Below are 24,353 nucleotides of genomic sequence, written 5' to 3'. Positions count from 1 at the left end.
AAAGTGTAGGGTGGAGACTTTATAGAGACGTCTTTCACTTTTCAACAAAGTTGTGTAGATTTATAGGCAAATCTTTTCCAATGTCTTTTCAACCGGTTAGTGCTTGCCGCGGGGGGAGGCGTTGGTTTCAGCGTAACTGACTCAAATAGAATTAACCATGAAATTAAAATTAAAAAAAAATACATGTTTACCATCACTTTTCTGCCCCCTTGGTGTAAAACAATAAATAAATTCAATAAGTGCTTGTTGTCTTATCCGGATGCTCACTTTTTACATCTGAAACAATTGGATTTGGACTTATAACGCAGCAAGTCTCCTATTAAAAGCCAACGGATGGCAAACTGATAGGGTTTCACACACGGAGGGGACGGGGAGATCAGGAGGCAGGCAGCAGCCCTGATAGGCTCATGTGTAACGAAACAGGCGCTTCCGCACCGCGGCGGGGTCAGCTGATTGGAGCGGCACGCGGAAGCTGTAAAAGTCCACCGGGGAGCGATCCACAAGTGGCCGGGCCCAAGTCCCACGTTCTGCCCGCAGGAGCATCAACCGGTGTGCTGCGCACGTCGGCCGGCCTCACGTCTCCATACCTGCACGTCCGGCAGCAGCTCCTCCGAGAGCCACGCGCAGCCGGCGAAGGCTGTCACCCTCCGGGGGGAAGTTATGGCACACGGCGAGTCGTCGGTCGCCTTGAACGGGACTCAGGTAAGTGCGTGCGTGTTTTGGGAAAAAAACTTTTTTCGGGTTCGGGACGTCGCTTCTCGGCGCATTCAGGTGCCACTTTGCCCAGTGGCTGCTCTCTCTCTCTCTCTCTCTCTCTGTGTGTGTGTGTGTGTGTGTGTGCGCGCGCGCGCAAGTTAAGTGCTTTAATTTCTTCCGTCATCGCCGCTGTCATGTGACGCCGCCGTTGCCAACGTTACCAGTCGTGACTCTCAGTTTCGCGGTTCCTCCCACAAACTTCGCTGCGGGAAAGTCATACCCTGTGATGACGCGTGCACAGTGCAGAATATATGCGCCGTGCGCGTTAGAATGGCAGGGAATCATACAGAAAATGATTATGACCTTATTAATCAAAGTATTCATACAGCCATTTGCCGGCTCTGACCTCCCTGGGGCCCTATGCAACATTCTGCTACGTGGCCCCCCACTACCTGACTCATCATGAGCCATGCCAACCCCTGGCCATAGCCACACAGTTACACCTGCCGCCCGAGTGCTCCCACCACAATCCTCCTTCCTTTAACACCGTTTGCTCCATCTGTCAGCCTAAGAATATAATAGATCCACAGTATGCAGAAAAGAATGGAGGTGTGAACAAACAATATTTACCGACGATCGAGCATCTCCTCCACTGACAAATTTAAGCTAAGCAACTGTACTTTTATTATTGACAATATTTCAATATTACAACAATATTTATTCATTTAAATGTTATCAGCTCCATCAGGCCCATTTAAACTGGTTACCCTAGATTTCCTTAACTACATTTCAAATGAAAAATAATATTTATACTATGTCTGAATACTACAGTAGATGGTTAGTATTTCTTGAGAATTGCATCCATATTGGCCTGCAGTATGCCCTGCTCATCGACATGTTCGATCGTTAGTCAATCTCAATCAATAGCTTTTACAACTTGCATTAGTCCATTTTAAAATTATGTGTGCCATCACATCCATATATTTTCTGGACTGGTCCTCACTGGTTGCTGCTGCTTGAAATCACGGGTTTCATTTCATGCATGCGAACGTGAAGGCATGAAGTCAAAATCTTTTCTGAGCTGCAATTTTTTAAGTGTAACATGTGTCGGCACCTCGGGGAGTTCCCATTGCACAACGCGTGCGTGCACACAGTCCGATACTCAAGATGAGCACTTCATTCTTTGACACACATTTATCTAAAAAACACCAAACTGTCCTTTTATTCCTGTGGCCGGCTGCTCGGGTGCTCGCTCCTTCAGAAACAAAGTCAAACTCTGGGTGAGGTCGAATTGTGAAATTGACTTGGGAAGTTTCCTAAGTCTTGACGTGACCCGGACGTATTTGATAAGCAGCCATGAGAAGAGCTGTTTGGATTCTCTTAATGCATCGGAAAGGAGCTTCAATGCTTCCTTTCCTATCTCCTTTAGCGTAGGGTACACTGGAGCTTCCTATGTAAGAGTAAGGAGATATAGACGGCCCACAATTCATTGCGGGAGTGATATTAAAGTGACGCGCCATGCACGGACGTAAACGAATCAATCCGAAGTAGAAGTAGAATAAGTACAAGAGTATGAATATGACACAGAAGAGACTCACATCATGAAGAATGCTGGATGGAGCTGCTGCGTTTTTTTGTAGTTCGTCTTCAGAAATTTGTCGTTTCACCATGGCAGACAAACGTCAATCTCATTGAGGTTTTTTAATTTGTATTTCTCCCCATGAAGGATAGTTACACTTCATCCACTTATTATTATATTGACAATTTGCTTTGACATAAGGGGGAGCCTCTCGAAATTTACACGAAGTGAGCAGCAGCGCATTAGAGTTGTAGCAGAATGGAGTCGGTGGACCGTCTGTGTTGCAGGGTAAGACGTTTACATAATCAGATTGTATATTATCAGCACGTCTGAATTAAAACATGTTCATTAAAGCATGTGAGTGGATTTTGATTCATGATTATTTATGATTTAAAAAAACGTATTGACTATCTACATAGAGTAAATACATAGGCATTTCGGTCTGCTATATCGTAAATCGATACATTTATTGACCACTAATTACCAAAAATCGCAGTTCCATCCCGCCGAATAATGGTTTCGAACTGCGCACCATGAACTTCCGGGAACTATCTGAAGTCTACATGAGTCACGTGACGTGCAAGCATTTTGGGCTTCCGTTGTCGCGACTCTCTCTCAACGGCTCTGGGCCCTGCGCAACGTGCGTAGTGAGCGTACAGGGAGGTCTGGCTCTGTTTACAGCATCTAATAGCATTGAAACTAATTATGTTTTACATTTGGGGCATCCTGAATTAACATTAATTTCCCTTGCACATGTCAGGGCAGCGATTGCATCATTGATTTCACAGTTATTTCCTTTATTTTTCCTTAAGATTTCCTACATCGGACACGACTGCAAAGACATCCCAGGCTTCCTTGGAGACACCTATGGCCAGTTTGCAAGAAGGCTGGATCTGAGCTTCAATCAACTCAGGTAGGTGTTATAAAACAGTGTGTTATCGCCTGGATGAATATACTGTCTGCCTCTGCCTCTCTCCCTCTCTCAGTCTGTTACGTTACATCAGGTGCGACTGAACGTGTGCCCTCGGTCTGTAGGTGGTCAGGGTGTCGTCTGAAAATCACGGAGCTGAATGAGTGTTGGGCGTCGGGGCGGGTATCACAGGAGCAGGATAAAAGGCCCGGTCGATAAATGTGACATGCTAATTCGGGGGCAAACAGAAGACATGATTCCCCTGTCAGGACATGAAGGAACACCTCATGGCAGCTGCTTCAGATGGAGGGGGAGGGGAGGGGAGGGGGGGGGGGGGGGGGTTTAAAGGAGGGAGAAGATGGACACGAGGTGTTTTTGTTTCTGAACCCTTTTCATGACTGTCAGGCCATGAAGCCGCATCAGTCAAGGCATTGTTTTTGGGTGGGGGTGAAAAAGTTTCAAGTCTTCTCCAATACAGCATGACATTCATTTAGTAAATTATGGTCGCCTTGGGGCGTGGATACAGCGTGATCTAATTCTCATGGTGCCATGTGCCAATTGGGCCTATTTGGGAGGGAGAGTCCAGGGCCGTTTTTTAGTCCTAATCAGTCCCTGACCATGATTGACAGCTAGTACCGTCCAATAGGTGCATGGTTGCAGTTGTAGGTGGATGTGCAGTGGATAACCCCTTAGTCAGGCCCCACCCCCTCTCTCCTCCAAATATGGTTACTTCTGGGTTTAAAAAAACCAAGATGGCAAAATGAGGAATTGGAGGCTTCAAAATGGCAGCTCACAAACCAATTGGTGATGTCCATGGTGGGTTGCCACATGCTATGGAATTAAGACAGGTTGCGAAAAATATCATTGTGTTTTAAGCGTTTACTATTAAAGCACTATATGAATAGTGAAAAGTATGAAAAGTCCAGCCAACCCCATCTTTACTGCTGGTATATTTTTTTGTATTTGTGAACAGAGGACCTAGAAAACAATAATAGATAAATAAATAAAAAATCCGTCAATGGATAATTTAACCAGCACCTGTGTATGGGAGGAACTGTTGTGATGAAAGTCATGGAGACTGTGTGTGTTTTCAGTTTTATTAAAGTCATGCTGCCCTTGGACGAACATTTAAAAAGTACATTTTGCTCACTGGAGCATCTTACTGCACATTTTATTCCAAATGTAACCAGCAACTTAAGTGACTAACATAGATACCTGTGTAATGTAACTGTACCCACATTCACTTAATGTCAGTGGCCTTTCCTTATTAGTGCTATCATGCAGCTAACAATAAACATGGTGTCCATGTCATTGTTGAGTTGCTGTAATCTTTTGAGCAACTGCCCAAATCTGGTTTTCCAAAAAAAGGAAGTGGAAGTGCCTGAGGAAATCTTTACACAAGATGATTGCCGTGCGATCACAACTGCTGTATGTGTTGCACAATACACTTTGGACAGCCAAAACAGTAGATGTCTTGGGTGTTACCCCAGAGGAAGCCCGTTATGTCTGGCAAACAGCTTTATGGTAACTGACTGGAACAAGTCTTTACGTGTGTTGTTGGTTTTCGGGGAGATCAAGGGGGGCATTATGTTTCTCGCCCTTGAACCTGTCACATTAAGGACTTGATGTTTGGAATCAAATATTTATGACCAAGACAGTACTAATTTATTATTAATTTTCAGTTTGGCTAATCTCACATGTCAGATATCATTACTGAACTTCAAAGGGTGGCATGGGCAGAGAAGCGGTGCAGAAGTAATGAGGTGCTGCTCGAAACCATTTGGGGCTCATATCGGTGGACTATTGATTGATGGTTTGCTAGTGGCAGAGTGATCTGTTACACAGTGCTTCATCTTTTTCTCCTCCTGTATAGACGGTGTGTTTACATTTAAATGGTTCACAATGAAACCCTGCATGCCGGGTTAACATCAGACATGTCCTGAGTTTTCCTTTATTGTAAATGTTTCATGTGATCATATCCCGCTGACTTTTTAAACGATGCGCACGTTTGTGTTTGTAAAAATGTGTTGAATCTGATTGCCAAGAGTGAGTCATCTTGGTAACATTACCTCCCACTGTGTGTTGTCTGTGCACTGCATCTCTAGCTGTAAAGTATACATCACTGACCTGCTAGTGTGGTTATGTAAGTTTTTCCACCGCACACATATACGCACCCCCCGTACCCGTATCCGACATTCTCTCTTGAACTCCTTCTCTGTTACCATTGGTTTCTGTGGGCGCTAACATGACAACACTTGGATGGTCATGGTTGGATGGAGCTGTGAAACCCAATAGGCAGCTCAACATGTGATAATGTCGTATGCTAACTAAGGCATAGCCGTTTTGATCCCCAAAAGAATGCACCTTGCAAGATGAGGCCCCCGACTCACGGCTTAGCGGTGGAGAGGCTTTTCCTGTGAAGGATTGTTTGTCTCCCCTGAACTCTGTTGTTGCTGCACTTGCATTTCCTCTTTAAGTAGATTTAAAGACAGGTCACATTTTAATTTTTGTAGCAATCTTTTAATAAAAAAAAAGAAAAAAAATGTGATATTGACATTTTCACCAGTATCCAATAGCCTTTAATATCTGTGGTCATTCCAGCCTGTAGTGAAAGGTTGTCAAATCTGTCCTTTTCCTTTAACTTGAACACAAGTTTTTCTGCAAGAGGACAGTCATCTGGAAAACAAAGAGTTTTAGGAAAGCATAGAAAAATAGATGGCTATTAAGTTCTGTATTGGGGTTGTGGCAGTAGTCTGTGTTACTGCTGTTACACACTGTTCAGGCACACATTGCATAACTTGCCTGATGGCCACATCTCTACTTCATTTTTTATAGACATGAAACCAATTTAGTTCACGTGAAAATGATGAATTTGTTAAATTAACACTTTATATAAGTTAGCATCTAGTGGAGTCGTGTTAGGTGATGAAAGGACAGTTGATTGGCGAGATGGAGGATTTGTTGATTTGATTTATACCCAATGCCAAAAGAGAACCCGATAAAATAAATATGAAAAAATAAACAAATATTAATATTACATGTCTTTTGGTGTAAAAAAACCTGAGTAATCGGTAACACTGGAGGGAAAAATATTCACATCATGGTACACATGGTTCACATTCCATATTTAGCCATGGATTATTATGGGTAAAACTAACCTAAATTCACACTGTTTCCCTTGTTATAAAGAAATTGCTCATCCACAGATCAACAATAATACCTGTGATAATATTGGTATGTCGACAGTAATTTGCTCTCAAATACGTAATTTTCCAAAAATTTTAGCCGAAAACTTCTTCCCTTTAGAAGCGTTTTGAAGATCCGGAAAGAAGACAAAATTGTAGGGATTTAGAAATTTTGCAATTTTATTTTATCTAACATTCAGAATTATTTTAAGTTTATGATCACCTTATTCATAAGCAGTTCAGCTTCGGCGTGCAGGAACGGAGAGGGTTCGCTAGCCATCATGTCACATTCCATGTCAGATGGCAGAGACATGTATTGACACCATGACCCTGTTTCAGTGTCAGCTCGAGCGCACCAGTTGCAAAACTAATGCACATGTAAGTGAAACTCGGTGGACTGCCTTCAGCGTCATGGCCTTCTTCACGCTGTTCCAGTCAAATCGAGAGGGAGACATCGCCCGAGTTTGCTGTGGCTAATATGCTTATTTCTGTCAGCTCAATTGACAACACTCATCCAGCGAGCTGACAATAAGTCACAAGGAGAAGCAAGGTACTCGCATCACCTTTTAACTCAGCCCTGTATCTTTTTTTATTTGTTTGGTGTCTGTTCCACATAGGTTTATGTTTGTGTGAGTGTAGGCTTGTCCATGTTCGCTTGCATGCAGTGTTTGTGCATCTGTCTCTGTGAGCATAACTGTGAGTGGCTGGCCAGGTAATGGCGGGATGAAATAATGGTAGCGGGCTGTCACACCCACACCTCTCCCTCCGCTCGCCGCGGTGTCAGCCTGTCTCGTCAATGTGTTGAGACGCGCGGCTCACAGTGAGACTTCTGTCTCGGGGACGGGCTTGGATAGCATTGTGTTGTCCACTTTGTTCCAGGTCAGGTGTGTACACAAGGCGAGTGAGTGGGCATGTGGCGTGTTGACATGGTTCTCCCGTGTGACTGGGCTGCCTGCATCTGTTACATGCGGCGCTATCTCCCTGGGACACATGAGGCTTGAGGAGGACACATGTCTGTGAGTCACAGCAAGAGTTCCCTTTCTTCTGGCATCTCGAGAAAACAAATCACATCGGTGCAATGCCGGCATTTGTGAATCCTTAGACCTGAAAGCGAAGCCTGCAATCTTTAACATGGGAGTGTACACTGCACATGCAATATGGATATACTTGTAGAACTGTGACATTTTTCTTACAGTTGATCATAATTTTGGCCATTCTAGGTTTTTTTTTCCAGACCATATCATGTGTTCAATAAATGCCATCTTCGGCAGATCTGTTTATAAGTACGGTGCTTCAAATTAACGTCACAATATAAACTATAAACTATAAACTAAACAGCTATTCAATAACTCCCATTTTTAGCTCGTTTGTTGTGACTGCGTCAGAAAAGTGCTGATTAAGTGTTGTATTAAATTACATTGTCATCAAATATTACAGTCTGTTAACTTCATTTAACATTTCATTTAAGTGAATTACAATAAGCGCATTGAGTACATAAAAAATTATCAAATAGCCAAAATGGCTTCAAGTGCTTAATTTAGGAATATTTTATTTTTCTGTTTTAATGATTCATGGACTAATGTTGCAGTCTGAACAGATGAGTCTTGAGTCTGCGACGGAAGCATTGGCTGAGACTGGTCAAATGGACATGTGGCTGTTTTCCGTGGCTATATGACTTCTACTGTATATTCACTGTATACACTCACACAGAGGTGAACTGGATTAGTTATTTGGCTGTAAATTGTTTCTGAACAACAGTGTCATGTCAAATCCTTCATGGGATTGAGTCTTTGGTTAGGTTGGTTCAAAAACTGGAGTAATGCATCCGTCTTTAAATGGCAATGTTTGATTCAGTAGTTGACCAAACAGGAGTCAAACCCAGTGCTACTTACTAAACGATCTGAAGACCAATTAAACCCTGACATGATTTAATTTGGAATTTGAGGATTCTATGTAATAGATGAATTCCTGACGTTAGACTTAAGTTGAAATTCATCCTGCAATAAAGGAAGATGTGTCCATATATGACTTCAGCATTGCAGATGAACCTCAACTACTTGCGTGCGTGTGCGTGTGTGTGTGTGTGTGTGTATATGTACAATATGTGTGTGCCTCTGTATGGGGGTATGCGCTCACCCAGGCCATGTTGGTGATGGCAGGCGTTTTGCATTTTAATGACAAATCAAGTATGCTAACTCGCGTTTTAAAACGAAAGTGCTCTAAATGTCGCCCGGCTGTCAGAATGAGATGTAAGTCGTCTGATGAAAAGAGAACAAAGAAGACAAAGTAGGGAGGCCTGCTACACTGAGAAATGAAATAAAACCTTGTATGGCCTGTCAGCTGTGTCGTTTTATATTCATATCTAAAGAACATTATAGTATTACGCCGGTGCTCATGCCTCACTCATCTGTCTCTCCTAATTCGTCACCGGCACCGCTCTGTCTTTCAAGTTGCTGTATGTCAACACAGGAAGGGGCCTGTTAATTGACAAATGAGTGTCACAGACATCAAGTGCTCCTTTTTTTCTGAGATAGGAAGACTGTGGCTGTGTGATTGTGAAGGGAGGAGGTGGGCGGGGGTGCTGGCTGTGTTATTGGCAGAAGCCCAGTAAGCGGCATTAGACTGGACCTAGAATGAGAAGTGACAACGGGAAGAGAGCCTGTCATTGTCTTGCCTAAGTGTTCAATCTGCAGAGATGCCCGTATGCAGATAAAGTGTCAGTTAGGAGGAGAGGATATGAAACATTGGCAGTATGAAGTCCTCAAATCACTTAACTGGTAGCATAGTGTGTGTATGTGTGTCCCTGGTAATAGCGATGGTGTACTCTGCTCTGCTAAGGAAATATATTCCATATCCGATCTATCAGGCCTGTTAACGCCGATATACTCGGATAACCTGATCTGTGTCTCATATATTAAGGAGGATGCAGAGCTCTCCCAGCCCTAAGAGATTTAAACCAGTGGGGATGAGAGGGACATGGTCTGGCAGGAAATAACTTATTCATATCTAGGACATTGATATTTGGTATAATTCTGTGGGGGGGGGGGGAAACAGCTGCTTTAATTTTCACTGGGATGCTTTGAAAAAAAAGAAAAAGATGTACTACTCCGGAAAAAGCGTCAGCCTGACGTAGAACGAAGGTTGTTATGCTTAATGGATGGCTTGTCTTGATCCTCCATCTGTCCAATTTGAGGTTATATCAGATTTGTCTTTCATGTGATGGCGGCAAACACTTTTCTCACTTTTGAGGACAGTTAAAACAGCAAACGGAGAGCTTGAGTTGCTACGGTGAAGTCGTAAAGCGTAATATGTCATATTTTTTTTTTCTAAATCATGTGTGTGGTATGTGATGACCCTCATTATTTAGATGGGATTATATTTTTGGACGGTTTGAACAGTATCGTCATAGTCTTTGGTCGGAGCTTCAAAAGGTTTAGCGATAGGCATCTGACACAAAACCTTCCACGGCATTAAGTTAATTAAGACAACCATCTTCCAGTGTAACTAAAAGCCTGGCAAATCTGCTTTCCTTTTTTCAGCAAGATGACTAACGTGTATATGAATAAATGGTTGAAAGCTCTGCCACGAATTGCAACCAAACCACAATAATGTGGCCTTCATTATGGTCCATGGTTTTTGTCATGTTTCCAGCGGTGTATCGGAACTAAAGCCTAATTTGCGTTGATAAAAATGTACGTGAAGGCCAGACGATGTTTTGATATGAACTGCATATTTTTCTCCTAATATCCTCACTAATGGAAATCTTTCATATGTGCTACATGTTGATCGAGCGCTGTCAGAATTGGCCCAAAAAAGGACGTTGGAACATTCCTTTAAAAAAAAAAAAAAGTAAAAGCTAAACGTGTCGGTTAAAAGATGTACATATTGTACCTGGTGGAATATGAGTGGAGACGTGACTGTTTGGGCTCATTTATAGCCAGATAACCAAGGTAGTGCCTTTTCCCCACAGTCGAATAATTAATGTTCTCAAGTGATTTTTTTTTTTTACAATTCCATTAGCTTTTCATAAGTTACTTAAGTTATGCATTTCTTCTTAAAGGGAATTATATGATATTTTTGCAGGGCAATCCGAAAGTATGTAATATCCTACATTCCCATTTGTAGAACAATCAATGAGTCCACAGATACAGTCTGTATTCAGTATGCTTGTCAGTTATATGGGACGGGGCTATAGGGTTTTCATGGATTTAAAGAATTTAATAAAGTATTTCAAAATCAATTATTTGATTCACTGGGAGCCAGTGAAGAGAAGTTAAGATTGGAGTGATGTGCTCAAATCTTTTGGTTTTAGTTAAAACTCTGGCTGCAGCAAAAGGTGGACTTTATTTAATACCTGCCTTTTGAAAATATTTTATTACAACTTCTACCAGACTTGTTTAAGGAAGTTGTGGGTATAAGCGTAGCAGCAAGTATACAGGTGTGCAACAGTGAAGTTAAGTTACATATATTCTCTCATGAGTCTGCAAATACATAGATTCGTCTTCATATTAGGCTCCAGACTTTCCAAAAACTAACTTCCAAAACTAGTTTTTAGCAAATGGTACAAAAGCAGAAGTAAATAGTGTGTTTATTGGGGACAGTTTTTAACAGTAACACACTGTATTTGGGTCTCTAGTGTGTATTTACAGCAGCAGAACATGTAGATGGGATTGACTCAAAATAAGCTTCCATGTTAATCATAATGAAGGAAAATATCATCGACTGCAACAGTGTCTCACGGATGTGTTTAACAGTTTTGACAACAGTGGTGGTCTATGGCAGAGGATTTGGCTATATCAGTCAATATAATGCTGATTTTGGGTCCTTTGGTTGGTTTTATGTTTTTTTGACTGAAAAAAATATAAAAGAGAGAGATTGCAAGCCTTAGCCTTTAAGACAACTGAGCATCTAGACTAGTGATTCTAGTCTATTACTTCCTTTACCCTGATTATGACATGTATAGTATAAATGTTTATCTCTCTGTTAAAAAAACCCAACTAAAAGCCCACTGATCCATCAGTTAGGCCGTCCTGTGGTCTAGGATTCTGAATGGAATGGAACATCTTTATTTTCCTTTTGTTCACATTACATATACTGGGCAGTGATGCCATTCCTTTAATGACTGCGTCACATTTTTTATTGTATATCCCAAGACGGATGGCGTGCCACTGACACAGAGATTTACAGGCCTTCAGCTTGCAGTGGCAGAGCTTTAGAAGGGCCTGCTGACATCTAGCCAACACTTTTGGAGGAGGAGAATAAAAGCTGACATTTTATTGGCTTTAAGAGAGAGGGGAGAGAGAGCGGGAGAGAGAAGAGTTGGGGCGGCAGAGAGGAGGGAAAGTAAAAGAGATTCTGTTTCTCTACTTTATATTTTTCACCACTGCCAGCTGTCATGGGGACCTTGCTAAAAAGAGGGGATTTATTGGGTATTATTTAGAAACTTGTCAGTGGTAATGACTACAGCTATGATTTCAATTATCACCCACTAAATATAGCTTAATTTACTGCCTTTCTAGCCATAATGAGCCGCCCTGACATCATTTTTCAAAAATTCGATACCATACTATTTGAATATTTTATGTTGACCACCGATTTAATTTCCCTCCCTTGTGCTTGGCATGTGGCAAGGTCCCACTCCCTCATGCGCAGTTGGATAGTCGGAGCTATTGAGTTCAAAGCTGTCCCAGGGATATATTTTTTCCATTGACAGAAATCCAATTAGTTTTAGTACACAGTCTGGCTGAATAAAAAGGGTCTTAAAATCTACAATATGTTTCCTTAGCGTTTTACCAGAATGCAAAGCCAGTGATGGATCTTTATGATTTGACCTAATGGGGCCCGAGTGGACATACTCCCTTTTCTATTTTGGCAAAGTGAAAAACAAACTGTCCATATGTCATACTCATTTTGATAGGCACAGCAGAGTCTTTTGATACTGTGTAAACATCCACTGTACGGTGCGAGCACCAGCTAAGATCTTGACTCTCGTGCATATTTAAACACATTTTTTTTAACTAAACTACTACACAAATTCTGCTGAAACACCAAGTAAATACGAGAGAGGGGGGGAAAAAGTCTGATGTATAATTAATTAGTGACATGTTTAGTAAGGAGACGATTTGGGGAGAGTTAATGTGTACTCAGGTTCTGACATGAGGGTGTGTGTTTTTAAGCGAGCATTAAAAGGGAGATGATTAGGACTGGCAGCCGGCTGTCAATAACAAGCTCGCTTGCTTGAGGATGATGATGTGGGTGAATTTCGATATTGTGAAGCAGCGTCCTTGTCTTCAATCCTAAATCCTTTAATTTAAAGTGCATAACAGTCATTTAGGATACCCGCCAACGATTACAACCTTTCCGTATGAAAGTTTTCTCGTTTAAAAAAAAAAAAGGGGGGGGGGGGGCAAACTTGTTTAAAACACAGTCTGTGTCTCTTTCAGCTCATAACTCCAGCTCTGTTTATGTTCACCCCATTACACTTACCCATCTCCCAGATTGATGATGTAAGCAACTGGAAGGCATGGAACATATTAGGACAGAGCATGGAGAGGGGGCAGCCATACTTCTACTTCCCTTGGCTGAGTCTCAAATGGAAAAAAGAAGAAGGTTTGGAGCCTGTTTTGGAAGAGGAACAAAGGAGCTTTCCTTTGGTATAGTCTAGGCAGTTTTGGTCGCTTCATGGCTTTCAATCTCCCACAGTCTTTCCTAGAGGGCCCAGGGGTGAAAAGTGAAGACAGATACACGGTTGTATTCATGCCAAGATTTTAGAGGATGATTGCAGTTTTTTTTTTGCAGTTTTTTTTTTGCCATGTTTTGAATTCAAGGGGAGGATTTTTAAAGAAGGCTGAATGATAAATGTTGTCAGTAGATGAATAAATCCTATGACCATAAAATGCAGTTGGAAGCTGTTATTAGAGGTAGCGGCTCTTGAAGGCCCCACGATTGCTTAGAGAATTTGCTGCTACATTGTTGGTGAGGACGATGGTGTAACATTATAATCTTTTAACTTCTGCAATTTGAGTCAAGTTTAATCCTAGTTTGCCACTCCTGAAGTGATAAAGTTACAGTACACGCAGGCCATCTTATTTGCTTGCGCTGCAATTTCAGGCCCCTAACAGCCTTTATGGGTGAATCCTCTTTTTTCTTCTTCCCCCCCCCCACACTACTGTCCAAACCATCCCTGGCCCTGGACAGCTGTGCCACATTCTCAGCACAGCTGTAACTCATTTCCTGTTTCCATTTCGGATAAACTTACTCACGTCTTTCGCAGCTTTCACTTATAAAAAATCCACTGACTGTCCTTCCAAGCCGCCATCCCAAGAACTCGATATTGATCAAACAGGGAGATGTGTACTGCTGATAACGGACCGTGCGCACTCACCTGGCTGCACTCCTGTTCTTTCCTCGACGATTTCAACATGTTTATAGTCTTTATTTACGTGTTCCATTCGCCAGGCCTGAAGAATAAGTTTCGAAAAACTGTACTTGGGAATGTGTTCAGAAATCAAGTGAGAGCTATGGCTCTTTTTTTTTTTGAGGCTACATCTGACATCCATCAGCATGGAAATATGTTTTAATGGTCAGGCAGGCTGCAAGACATCAGTAGGCTGTTGCCTCACTTTTCCACCCAGGGACATTTTGAGATAAGAAACAGTGATGGCATGTTTCATGTTCATGCTGCTGACATGTCTGTGCTGGAAAACTACAAGGAACAACCCCTCCATTTTGGGGCCAGCAGTCTGTGTTGTACAGTGTTCTTCTTCTCTGTTTTCCCTCATAAAACGCTGTCTATCCATTAGGATAAATGCATTGACTCCCATCACAGTGACTCCGCTGTGAGCCGCTGACTGCACCATTAGCTGACAGTATGATTATGTGAACAACAGACCAAACAGCCTTCTGATCTTCTCTGTCTGTCCAGACGTTTGGTGATGTTTAAGAGTTTCTCCCCGATGGTAATGGTGAGATAGCTTTTGTACCGGGGGCACTGTAGAGTTTTCTTTATTTTTCTCCCTCTGTCTGGATCCCGGGGCCCCTGGGTCCTCCGAAAGCTCAGAACATGTCTGCACTCAGATGTTTCAAAAACACCAAGCAGCAGAGGAAGAGGAGGAGAAGGAGGAGGCAGAGGAGGAGGAGGAGGAGGAAGGAGAAGGGATAAAGGAGAGACGAAGGGAAATGGGAGGAGGGCGAGGAATCCTCACGGGGACGGAGTGTACATGTACACGCAGACCAGGCAGAGAGGCCCAACAGGGTCTGTAGGCTTGTGATCTGAGGGCCGTTTGTGTGTCAGTCAGATCAAAGTCTTCTGAAGAGAAGAAGAAATCCCTTTTACCTTCTCCGACTATGGCAACCCTTATTGGCAGCTAGGTACGAGGAGGGGGATGATAACGGAGACTTCAACTTGGAGATGGTTGTTATTGTTTTTATTTCACTTCAAATAAAATGCAAATTAATCCTAAGACATTTTTATTCATACAGCGTTTGGCTTTTCCTTTTTGGTTTGTGTTAAACGAATATACCTGGCAAATTCCTGACAGTCAATATTGCCCTCATTCATGTTAAGGCACTCGGGTTCATGAATATGTTTCGTAAAACAAACAAAACCATCGCCAGTCATAGGAGTCAATGTTGCATTTCATACCAAACTGCTGTGCTGCTTGATGGCACAAAAGGATTTTGCTTTGCTGATTTGTGAACATGAACTTGTTACAAGACAAACCAACAACGAAAATATAAAAAGAAAACATTTCTACCTCGGTTTTGTTTCCAAATTCATGCCTTCAAACTTATTAGCGGTGCAGTGTCTTTATTATTATTTTTTTCTGAGGTATGTTGCCGTTAGTTGTTTTCTGGAGCTGCCACATAAATTTCTCCTCTTCCTATTGTGACTTAATATCATAATATATTGCATGAAAAAAAAAAATTGTTAATTAGCAGATGACGGTGTTGATACACAATCACCTTGGAGTCGGGCGGTTTTGTTAATCACCCGGTGACAACTGCTGGCTTTGTTTGCGGTTCCACCATCCATCCTGTTTCCCCTCACACAGTCTGACCTGGAACAGCATGCTTGCTATTTCTTCTGCACACATTTATGGCTATTCATGAGCGCACACTGTATCTTTATGACCTTTTGTTGTGATTTCAGAATGGTGTGAGCGTGGGCGCATGTGTTCTTATCAGCTAATCACCTCGACCGTCAGTCTTAATTGGCTTCCGATGAGGCCATGTGACAGTTTAAGTCATTAAACCAAGCTAAACGGAAAAATACTTCCAATTAACGCTACATATTAATTTGTAGCGTGGACTTTTACAAATGTGCAGCGGTGGCCTTGTGGGACTACAGCGAGGCAGGGGTGCAAACTACAAATCTCCAGAACCAACAGTAGGCTCGTACACACACAGACACACACACACACACACACACAGACACACACACACACACACACACACAGGTATTCCTTTCACGGAGCGCCAGACAGTCCGTCACTCATACTCACCTCCTCACGCTGGGAACATGTAGTGAGTGTATCCTTCCATGGGCCTGGCTGTTTAAATTAATTATTAGTTTTATAGCGAACCCCGAGGCCTTGCACAGGCAGCTAATCCCTGTAGATGGCTAATCCGACCCTGCGTTACACAAAATCAATGCCGGCCTTTGGTGTTGGCATGCCATCAGGGCACGGGGACACATGTCAGACAGGCCTCCTGATTTTTTCATGAGGTGTGTTTTTGAAGTGGTGGAGCCACTGGAGGATGCTCGAGGTACCCAGGATTTAAAAAGAATATCCGGAAGGGAGGAAAAGCTTGCATGACCACATTTTTCATGGGGGGGGTTGGTGATGCAAGTACTGTTTTTTGTGTGCATTATGTTGTCAGAAAATGTGAGTTGTTGTAGTGAAGGAGGCCATACAGGAAGCTTGAAATAAATTCCATATGGAATTTCCCAGCTTGGGATCAATAAAGGACATCTATCTATCTATCTATCTATCTATCTATCTATCTATCTATCTATCTATCTATCTATCTATCTATCTATCTATGTACTGTGTCTCTCTATCTACTCTCTCTATCTATTTATTTATCTATCTACTGGATCTATCTATCTATCTATCTATCTATTTATCTATCTATCTACTGTGTCTCTCTATCTATCTATCTACTGTCTCTCTCTATACAGTATATATCTACTTTGTCGATCTTCCTATCCATCTATCTCCTGCTCTATCTATCTCCTGCATCTATCTATCTATCTATCTATCTATCTATCTATCTGTCTATCTGTCTGTCTGTCTGTCTGTCTGTCTGTCTGTCTGTCTGTCTGTCTGTCTATGTACTGTGTCTCTCTATCTACTCTCTCTATCTATTTATTTATCTATCTACTGTGTCTCTCTATCTATCTATCTACTGTCTCTCTCTATACAGTATATATCTACTTTGTCGATCTTCCTATCTATCTATCTCCTGCATCTATCTATCTCCTGCATCTATCTATCTATCTATCTATCTATCTATCTATCTATCTCCTGCATCTATCTATCTCCTGCATCTATCTATCTATCTATCTATCTATCTATCTATCTATCTATCTATCTATCTATCTATCTATCTATCTATCTATCTATCTCCTGCATCTATCTATCTATCTATCTGTCTGTCTGTCTGTCTGTCTGTCTGTCTGTCTGTCTATCTCCTGTGTCTCTCTATCTTACAGTGGTAACTTAGATAATAATCATCTTCTGGATGTTGGAGGGCCAGTGACTGTTTTATTAGAACCACCAATGACCTTCTGGCAAACCTCTGTGTTGATGGATGTGTGAGGTGGCTGAGTCCTTTAGTCATCAAGGATTTGAGGGGATTTTGTTTGCAGTGACCGACTGCAGATCAAGTAGTCTGTGAGTTATCTCATGCTCGCTATTTTCTTTGGTTAGGTGGCCGAGGATCAGCGCCAGTTCAGTCTTGCTGTAAACATCCAACTGTGCTATTTGCCAGATAATTTGATGAAAGGTGGGAGTGGGAACAGTCATTTTGAAAATGTCAATTTGTGTCTTTTAAGTAATAAATCTTGTTTTGTTTTTTTCTTTTTTCATGACCGAAGATGAGAACATCCTATTTTGTCTTGGTAATGATACAGACAGTCTGTGTTTTGAGATCAGTTTAAAATCTTGTCAGATTTGATACACTGTCAAAATTGAAAACCACCATCCATTTTCTTTGTCAGGGTTTAATACTATGCAGAACAAAAATATGAATATTTCTCATTTCACAGTCTCATTTCATATTCTCAACTGTCTGTCAGTAATTGGGAGAGAGAGAGAGAGAGAGAGGAGAGAGAGAGGAGAGAGAGAGGAGAGAGAGAGGAGAGAGAGAGAGAAGAGAGAGAGAGAGAGAGAGAGAGAGAGAGAGAGAGAGAGAGAGAGAGAGAGAGAGAGAGAGAGGATCTGACCCAGTCCCCTACTTTTTTTTTTTTGCACCTCTCATTCTGCCTATTAGTTTTGGATTACCAGCTTTCTCTCTCTCTCACTGAGACTGGCAGCTGAAGATAATAGCTTTCATAATGTGTGGAGTTTCACTCCAAGCTCTTCTGTGTTTCTCTTTATGAGAGAACAAAAAAATGTCAGGCCCAGTCAGTCTATTCATTTCCTCCATTGGGAGATTAATGAGAGGAACAGTGCTGTCTCGAGCCTTTTGTGACGGGCTTCAAAGTCCCGGTACAGGAGGACTCGCGTCTGTTCATCTGTGGAGTCCACACGGGGCTGCCACTCATTTGCGTTTACACTGCGGTGGTTGATTAGGGAGGCGAGCACATGATCAAAACTTTATGCTACGATTATGCCCACATTTGTTGCCCTGTTTGTCGAACACAGATGAAGTGCTCCGATGTGAGACTGTAGATAAGCGCCCAATCGGGTCATTGTGGGACTTCTCTCACTCGGCAAATGATTCAAATCGAAAAAACAGCATCGGATCTTACTACTAAATCTTGTTTGCGAGTTGGGCTTCATGAAGTGGAACCTTTGTGGGCTGACAGCGGCTCTGATGGGGGATGCCACCAATAAGGAAATGACGCTCATAGAAAAAATCTTGTGTCGAGTGATGAGACCTGGGGGTTTTGACTGTTTGTTCTTCTTACTTATCAGGAATACAAGGAGACATTCATTGTCAGGCAAATTCAATATTCTGACTCCTATCACTCAGGCTTTGGATATACTTTGAATCCATTTAGCCTATACTGCTTATCATTTATATACTTTAATGATATGTTACAATGCATCTTATCATATAGATACCAGATATATTGTCAATTTCCTAAATAAAATAAGGCTTCTGGGAAAATATGTCTTGAAAAAAGGGAAATGAAGATGAGTAATGCAACCTCCACAGAACCTCTATATACAGTGCTGTGTGTATAATGAAACCCCTTAACTACAAATATTATCGTGAAATTGAACAGAGTCCTGCGTTTTGCAGCTGTTCTGCAGCTCCTCCAGCCCCATGCAGTCTATGAAATACCAAGAAAGACCATTGTGACAGTCGAATCTGTGCCAGTTTCTTATCATATGACTGACACCGCAAACAGAATCAAACAATCACTTTTTATCTGACCTACTGAGCAAAACTAGATTTTTCCATTATGACACACAGTAGGCTACTTATTTAGTCGCTCTTTTTAATCCATGCTGAGGTGTCTGAAATTGCTGGACATCAGGACGAAGACTAGAAAGTCAGAGCACAAAGATTAAAAACTCTGCGACGTGTTTCTACGATTGAGAAAAACTATCTTTCTCTTTTTATGTTTAGGCGACTGGAAGCTGACAGTAAACAAGCAATTATGCAGCATTGCATATTCTGTCATTAACTTTCATTAGTTATTTGATCTTTCTTAGCCGATCACGCAAGTTGTCAGGCTGGCTGTAGGGGACGTTCTGACTTCTGACAATCCTCTTCCACAGACATTACCAAAGACAAATGAGACAGATTAGACAGTGAACTTGTTTGTAGAAATAGCAAAATGCCACATTTTCATCCACAATACAAAAGTAGCCATGTTTCCTTATAACTGTAACTGTAACTGTAATAAACAGAGCACAATAGAGTAGACGTCACAAATTGGAAACAAAACAAGTTCCACAAAACCCTGAAGAAGAAGCAGAAGGAACCAAACTAGGCCACCTATGAGATGAAAATGGAGAGAGGGGGTCAGGAACTACTTTTACTGTCACTACCATTCACGTATGTATTGCATCCTGGGGACGCGTAGCGTTGATTTTCTGAAGATGTGCGCCACTGAAACAGACGCAGGATACCCGAGGCAGCCATGATGCGTATGTGTTAAAGGCAAGTACAACTCTGGCCTTTCGGAGCGCCCCTTGCGGGCTCACATGTTACATTACAGTTTTCAATCTGACAAATGTAGTGAATTACTCAGACTTCCTTCTCAATCAGAAGGTGTACCTCCCTGTTGGTGAAACCCAATCTGCAATGGGAAACCTTTCCTTTGGTGATACAGACAGAAACTTTTCTAAACATTCAGGTTACATGACTGTGCGAAGTTAGGAGAAAGTAAAAGAAGAATTTTTGGAAAAATGTTCTTTTCGGCTGAACACCTCCGGCAGAGTTGCTTTTACAAGGCTCTGATTAAAGGTTTTGAGAGAGAGGAGACATTTCTTTTTGCTTTATGGCTCTCTTTGCCAGCTTGGCAGCAGCACTAGCACTTAAATGCCCATTAACAACCTTTTAACTGTCAAGATCTTTTGAAAAATGGATATTTGCTTTCCGCGTCGCTTCTGAGCCACCAAAATTACTTTTAATAGCACAAGTGTTGGTATTAATATGTTCCTCCGCGAGCGGCGGGCTAGCCTCGTGTCATTCTTGTGCAAAGGAGTTTGCCAATGATGTCTGATTAGGAGTGCAAGGGGGAGATTAATAGATGTTTTCTTCCCCCTCATTTGTTATCACTCTTTTAGTGCACTGAGTGACTACAGCGTGTGATAAATAGAGGCAAGCCTCTGCATTTCCTGAGTGTGACACTATCTATCTCCTCGTCAGCCCAGCTCCGTGTTGATGCGATGTCTCCTCTGACAGCACATCCAAAGTCAGTCGCCTAGTCCTGTGCAATTTCAGCGGCAGAAGGGAGAGGTGTTTGGGATCTGCATTTTAATCCTGGCCTGTTTAATGTTTGCCCCCCTGACAATCTGGGCCAGACATCATTTTAATGGTATGTACAGTGATAAAGCCAATAAAATGTCAGAATGATTGATAATCTGTGCATTATAGCAATATGACTTTCCGGTTCTCCTCTGCGCTCCAATGATAGTTTCCAAATTGAATTCTTTGTGTGCATGCGCAGGGTTTGGCTGGCACGCACATTCGTACCGTGCGCATGTGTGCGTCCCTGCTAATCCTTAGGTGAGAGGAAAACAGAAGGAATCTTATTAGTTTCTAGTGAATCGCTTTTTAGTGCTTATGCAATACATTATTTCCAAAGTAACAAACCATATCGGCTGAATGGATTATCTCAGAACTTTTTGGTCTGCTTACTGTATTTGTCTGGGAAATATGGATTGGAGTGGGAGCAATTATGAGGAAGATTACCATATTTCTTCTGTTAAATAAATGATATGAAATCTTGCTTTCCCTTGACTGTCAGAGGCTGCGGATGCATGAACCAGGCCTCCGTGGCTGGTGTGTGTTTCATATCAAAGCTCTTATTTTGGTCTACTGGGGATGGATGGATGGGTGGTTGGGGGTGGGGGGGGTGCCGGTCATAGCTCGTGACTTATGAACTTGTCAAAACACAGGTGGACATTGACATGCCACAGATGCTGGATAAGCAATCAAATGTTGCAGTCACATGTTGTCATTAATCCTCAGATTTGTTTTTTTTTTTAAAAATATGACATTTTCTCAGTATGGGATTTATCAGTAATATTAACAGTAATTTCCCCCATTGGTTCTGTTTTTTATCAATTTAAACCTTTCTACTTTTTTTTTTTAAAGTTGTAAGATCACCTCTGTCCTTATGGATGGATCAAATAGCTGTGGTTCATTGATTTATTGCTCACTGTTGTGCAAACCAATAGCGATCGGCTGGAGATTGACTACACATGTAGGCCTGTAGTGCAGCCGCCGTCTCTGAGGACCTATGAAGCAGCTCCTTTTATCTTCGGCAGAGTCAGAGCAGCCCTGCCTCTGACTGGCAGTCATAGAAAGCTCTTTGTTTTATGTAAATGGTGATTGATGACATGTCTGGCTCAGCCTGCAGTTTTTGACAAAAAGTATTGATGGCTGCTCTCAGTAAAGTGTTAGTCCAGGTGACAGAGCAATCCATTTCAAGATGAATGAGAGAGCGCGACAGAGGGGGGGGGGAGATACGTCATCAACACTTTCAGCAGAGTCACATATCTGTAACTCTGCTTCTGTGATCACAGGCTTTAAAGTGACACACACACACACACACACACACACACACACACACACACACACACACACACACAAAGCTGTCCAGCTTCAGCTGATGTGGGTCTTGTGAAAAATGCCAAGTGCCTCAGTTGTATCCTATAGTTGGACAATTATGTTGCCAATAATAACATAATATGCATCATCATTTCGCTGTTTCATTCTAATAATTAAACTATGGAACGGTATTTCTCATTTAGCGAAACACCTACTGTAGAGAGTTCAGAGGAGCTGGTAGTAGTAAGAACTGATAAGAGAAAAAGTTGAGTTACTGTAACTGGAATTTACTACACCTTGAACAAATTACAACAAATTATACAAATGACCTAGTGGCCAACTATGGTACTGCAAAAGATGAGGAAAATAAAAAAAGGAGGTTGAGCCCTTCAAATTTTTGCAACTTGACACACGTCTTATTTTGTGTGAGGTGTAAAATGTATTATTCTCAAAAACTGAGTTATTACAATGTGTATAGACCGTTCAAAATTAGCATGTGGAGTGTATTGAGTCATGTGACTAGATGGATAATGCTTTTGTTTTGAAAAACAACAGGTACAAGCAGATAATGAGTATGTAGCTTATTAGGACTGTTAGGGATAACTTGTATTATTAAAATATGGATGTAACAATGTCAGCGGTTCAGGGGTTGCAGGTCTTATTTTGCTCAACTTTAAAAGATAAACTTGGAGATGATTATCACCCAAGCCTATAATGCAGTAAATGCAATTGCTATTTAAGAAAAGTGTACTTTGAATTTTTTTTTTTTTAAACAGGGGAGAGGTGAGAAAATAAATTAACACTTGCATAACTCCGTATTTCTAATACTGATGCTTTAATGATGATGACTTAAGTGTAGGCCCCTGAAAATGAAGCCTATGAACGTGAGCAGTAAATGTAAAAGCTCTCATGCTTTGTCAAAATATACCTGACTGTCAGTTAAGGCTTATTTAGTGCCTGTGGGACAGTTACAGCCACTGGATTTGTTTGAGTTAGATAACGATCGGCCGGGGGAACTCCAACCCCTGCTCGCCAACTCCTCTCTGACTTTTGGGATGATGAATGCAAATTTACATTTGGACTATATGCTTTTACACTCCGCCGTAATGCAATTTCACTAATGGAGCCGCTATCAAAGAGAAGTTTACTTTTGGATCTAACGTGGTGAGGAATGTTCAAAGCGCGAGCCAGCCAGAAGCTGCGGACAGCAGACTAGTCTGTGAAAAAAAACAAAAAACAAGTCTGCATATGTGAAGAAAGTCTGAAAACGAAGAAAAAAAACAAACGATTCAAAAATGGACCTGGTGCTGACGTGTGTCTGACAGAACCAGATTTAACAGATGCTTCAAGGGGACCTTAACCCATGAAATCACGCTGTCCTGCATCCAGAGCCCCACCCTCTAACTGCTGTATAAATAGATTCTCGTGACAGGGTAATTCATCTCTGGCCATGAAAACATCAGCTTTAAAAGACAGCTCGCTGAGACCCCGCGCTTGTTAGGGGCCAGATCAGCAGCCCAGATGCCTGGGATGTAAACTCATGAAGAGAAGATTAATTTATCTGTCATCCCTGACTTTGACAGTTGTTGTAAATTTGACTCTGGCCTCTGCACACGGAAGGAAGGGGAAGGGAGGTGGAGGAGGGGGGCGAAAGGAGAGAGGCGTAAAGATGTGGAGAGGGGGGGCGAAGAGGGAAGATGGCATTAACGAGGGAGGGGTAAGGCACGGCTGAGCGTGCGTCAGACATTTCCAACGTACAATATTGACAAGGGAAGTCACTCAGTCTCTCGTGGATTAGATCTCACCTCTCCAGATAATGTGTTCAGAAACCCTTTTGCTGGGGGGAATGTGTGGCAGAGGCTTTAGCCCACCGTCGCCTGCCCCTCTCCGTCTAACAGCGCCCCGTCCTCTTCACCAATTTCCCCTCCGCTGCTCTCTTTTTCAAGATGGTGGCCGCATAAGGCACACTGGAAAATGAGTAGTTGTGGTGTCAGGGAAGCCATTTGGGGTCTGATTGATGGTAGCAGGCGAACCGCAGCGGCCATGTTCTCTGATCTCCCTGTGTGCAAGCCATGCCTGGCGCTCTCTGAGAAACAGGAGAAGGTTTTTTTTTTCTCCTTTTTTTTTTTAAGTTAAAGCCACTGCCAGACACATTGCATTAAATTTATCATCATATCTGTGTCAGTGTTTCAGAAAATAGATGATGAATTGGGATGCACCGAGTGGTTATCATTTGAGAAGATGATGAGCCGGCCCATAAAGAAAAATGAAAAAAACAAAACATTGATGCTTTCATCACAATGTTGTTGACACCGTGACCCAGATAATGTGCTGTATTTATTTTTGACTTGAATTAATAATGGCCATCGTAATTCAGCTGGATATCGTGGATTAATAACTACTTGGTTTTATTTTCATACCAAGATTTGTAGACGTAAGATGAATGATTTAAAGGATTTACACAGAATCACGTAAGTGCATGTTTTGTACTTCATGCAGTTTCAAAGAATACCAACGGACTGTT

General features: G+C 42.0%; 1 protein-coding gene across 1 annotated transcript in view; it reads left to right on the top strand.

The window, feature by feature from the left end:
• Positions 1-318: 318 nt before the first annotated feature.
• The window catches only part of lrmda (leucine rich melanocyte differentiation associated), a 200,140-nt gene continuing 176,105 nt past the window's right edge, over positions 319-24,353 (top strand). The window contains exons 1-2 of the mRNA XM_035605928.2: positions 319-702; positions 3,088-3,188. Coding sequence (XP_035461821.1) covers positions 661-702; positions 3,088-3,188 — 143 coding nt within the window. The 5' untranslated portion in view covers positions 319-660. The remainder of the gene's footprint in view (positions 703-3,087; positions 3,189-24,353) is intronic.

Source organism: Scophthalmus maximus, chromosome 10 (assembly GCF_022379125.1).
Source record: "Scophthalmus maximus strain ysfricsl-2021 chromosome 10, ASM2237912v1, whole genome shotgun sequence".
Lineage (NCBI taxonomy): Eukaryota > Metazoa > Chordata > Actinopteri > Pleuronectiformes > Scophthalmidae > Scophthalmus > Scophthalmus maximus.
This window is presented reverse-complemented; position numbering and strand designations above follow the sequence as displayed.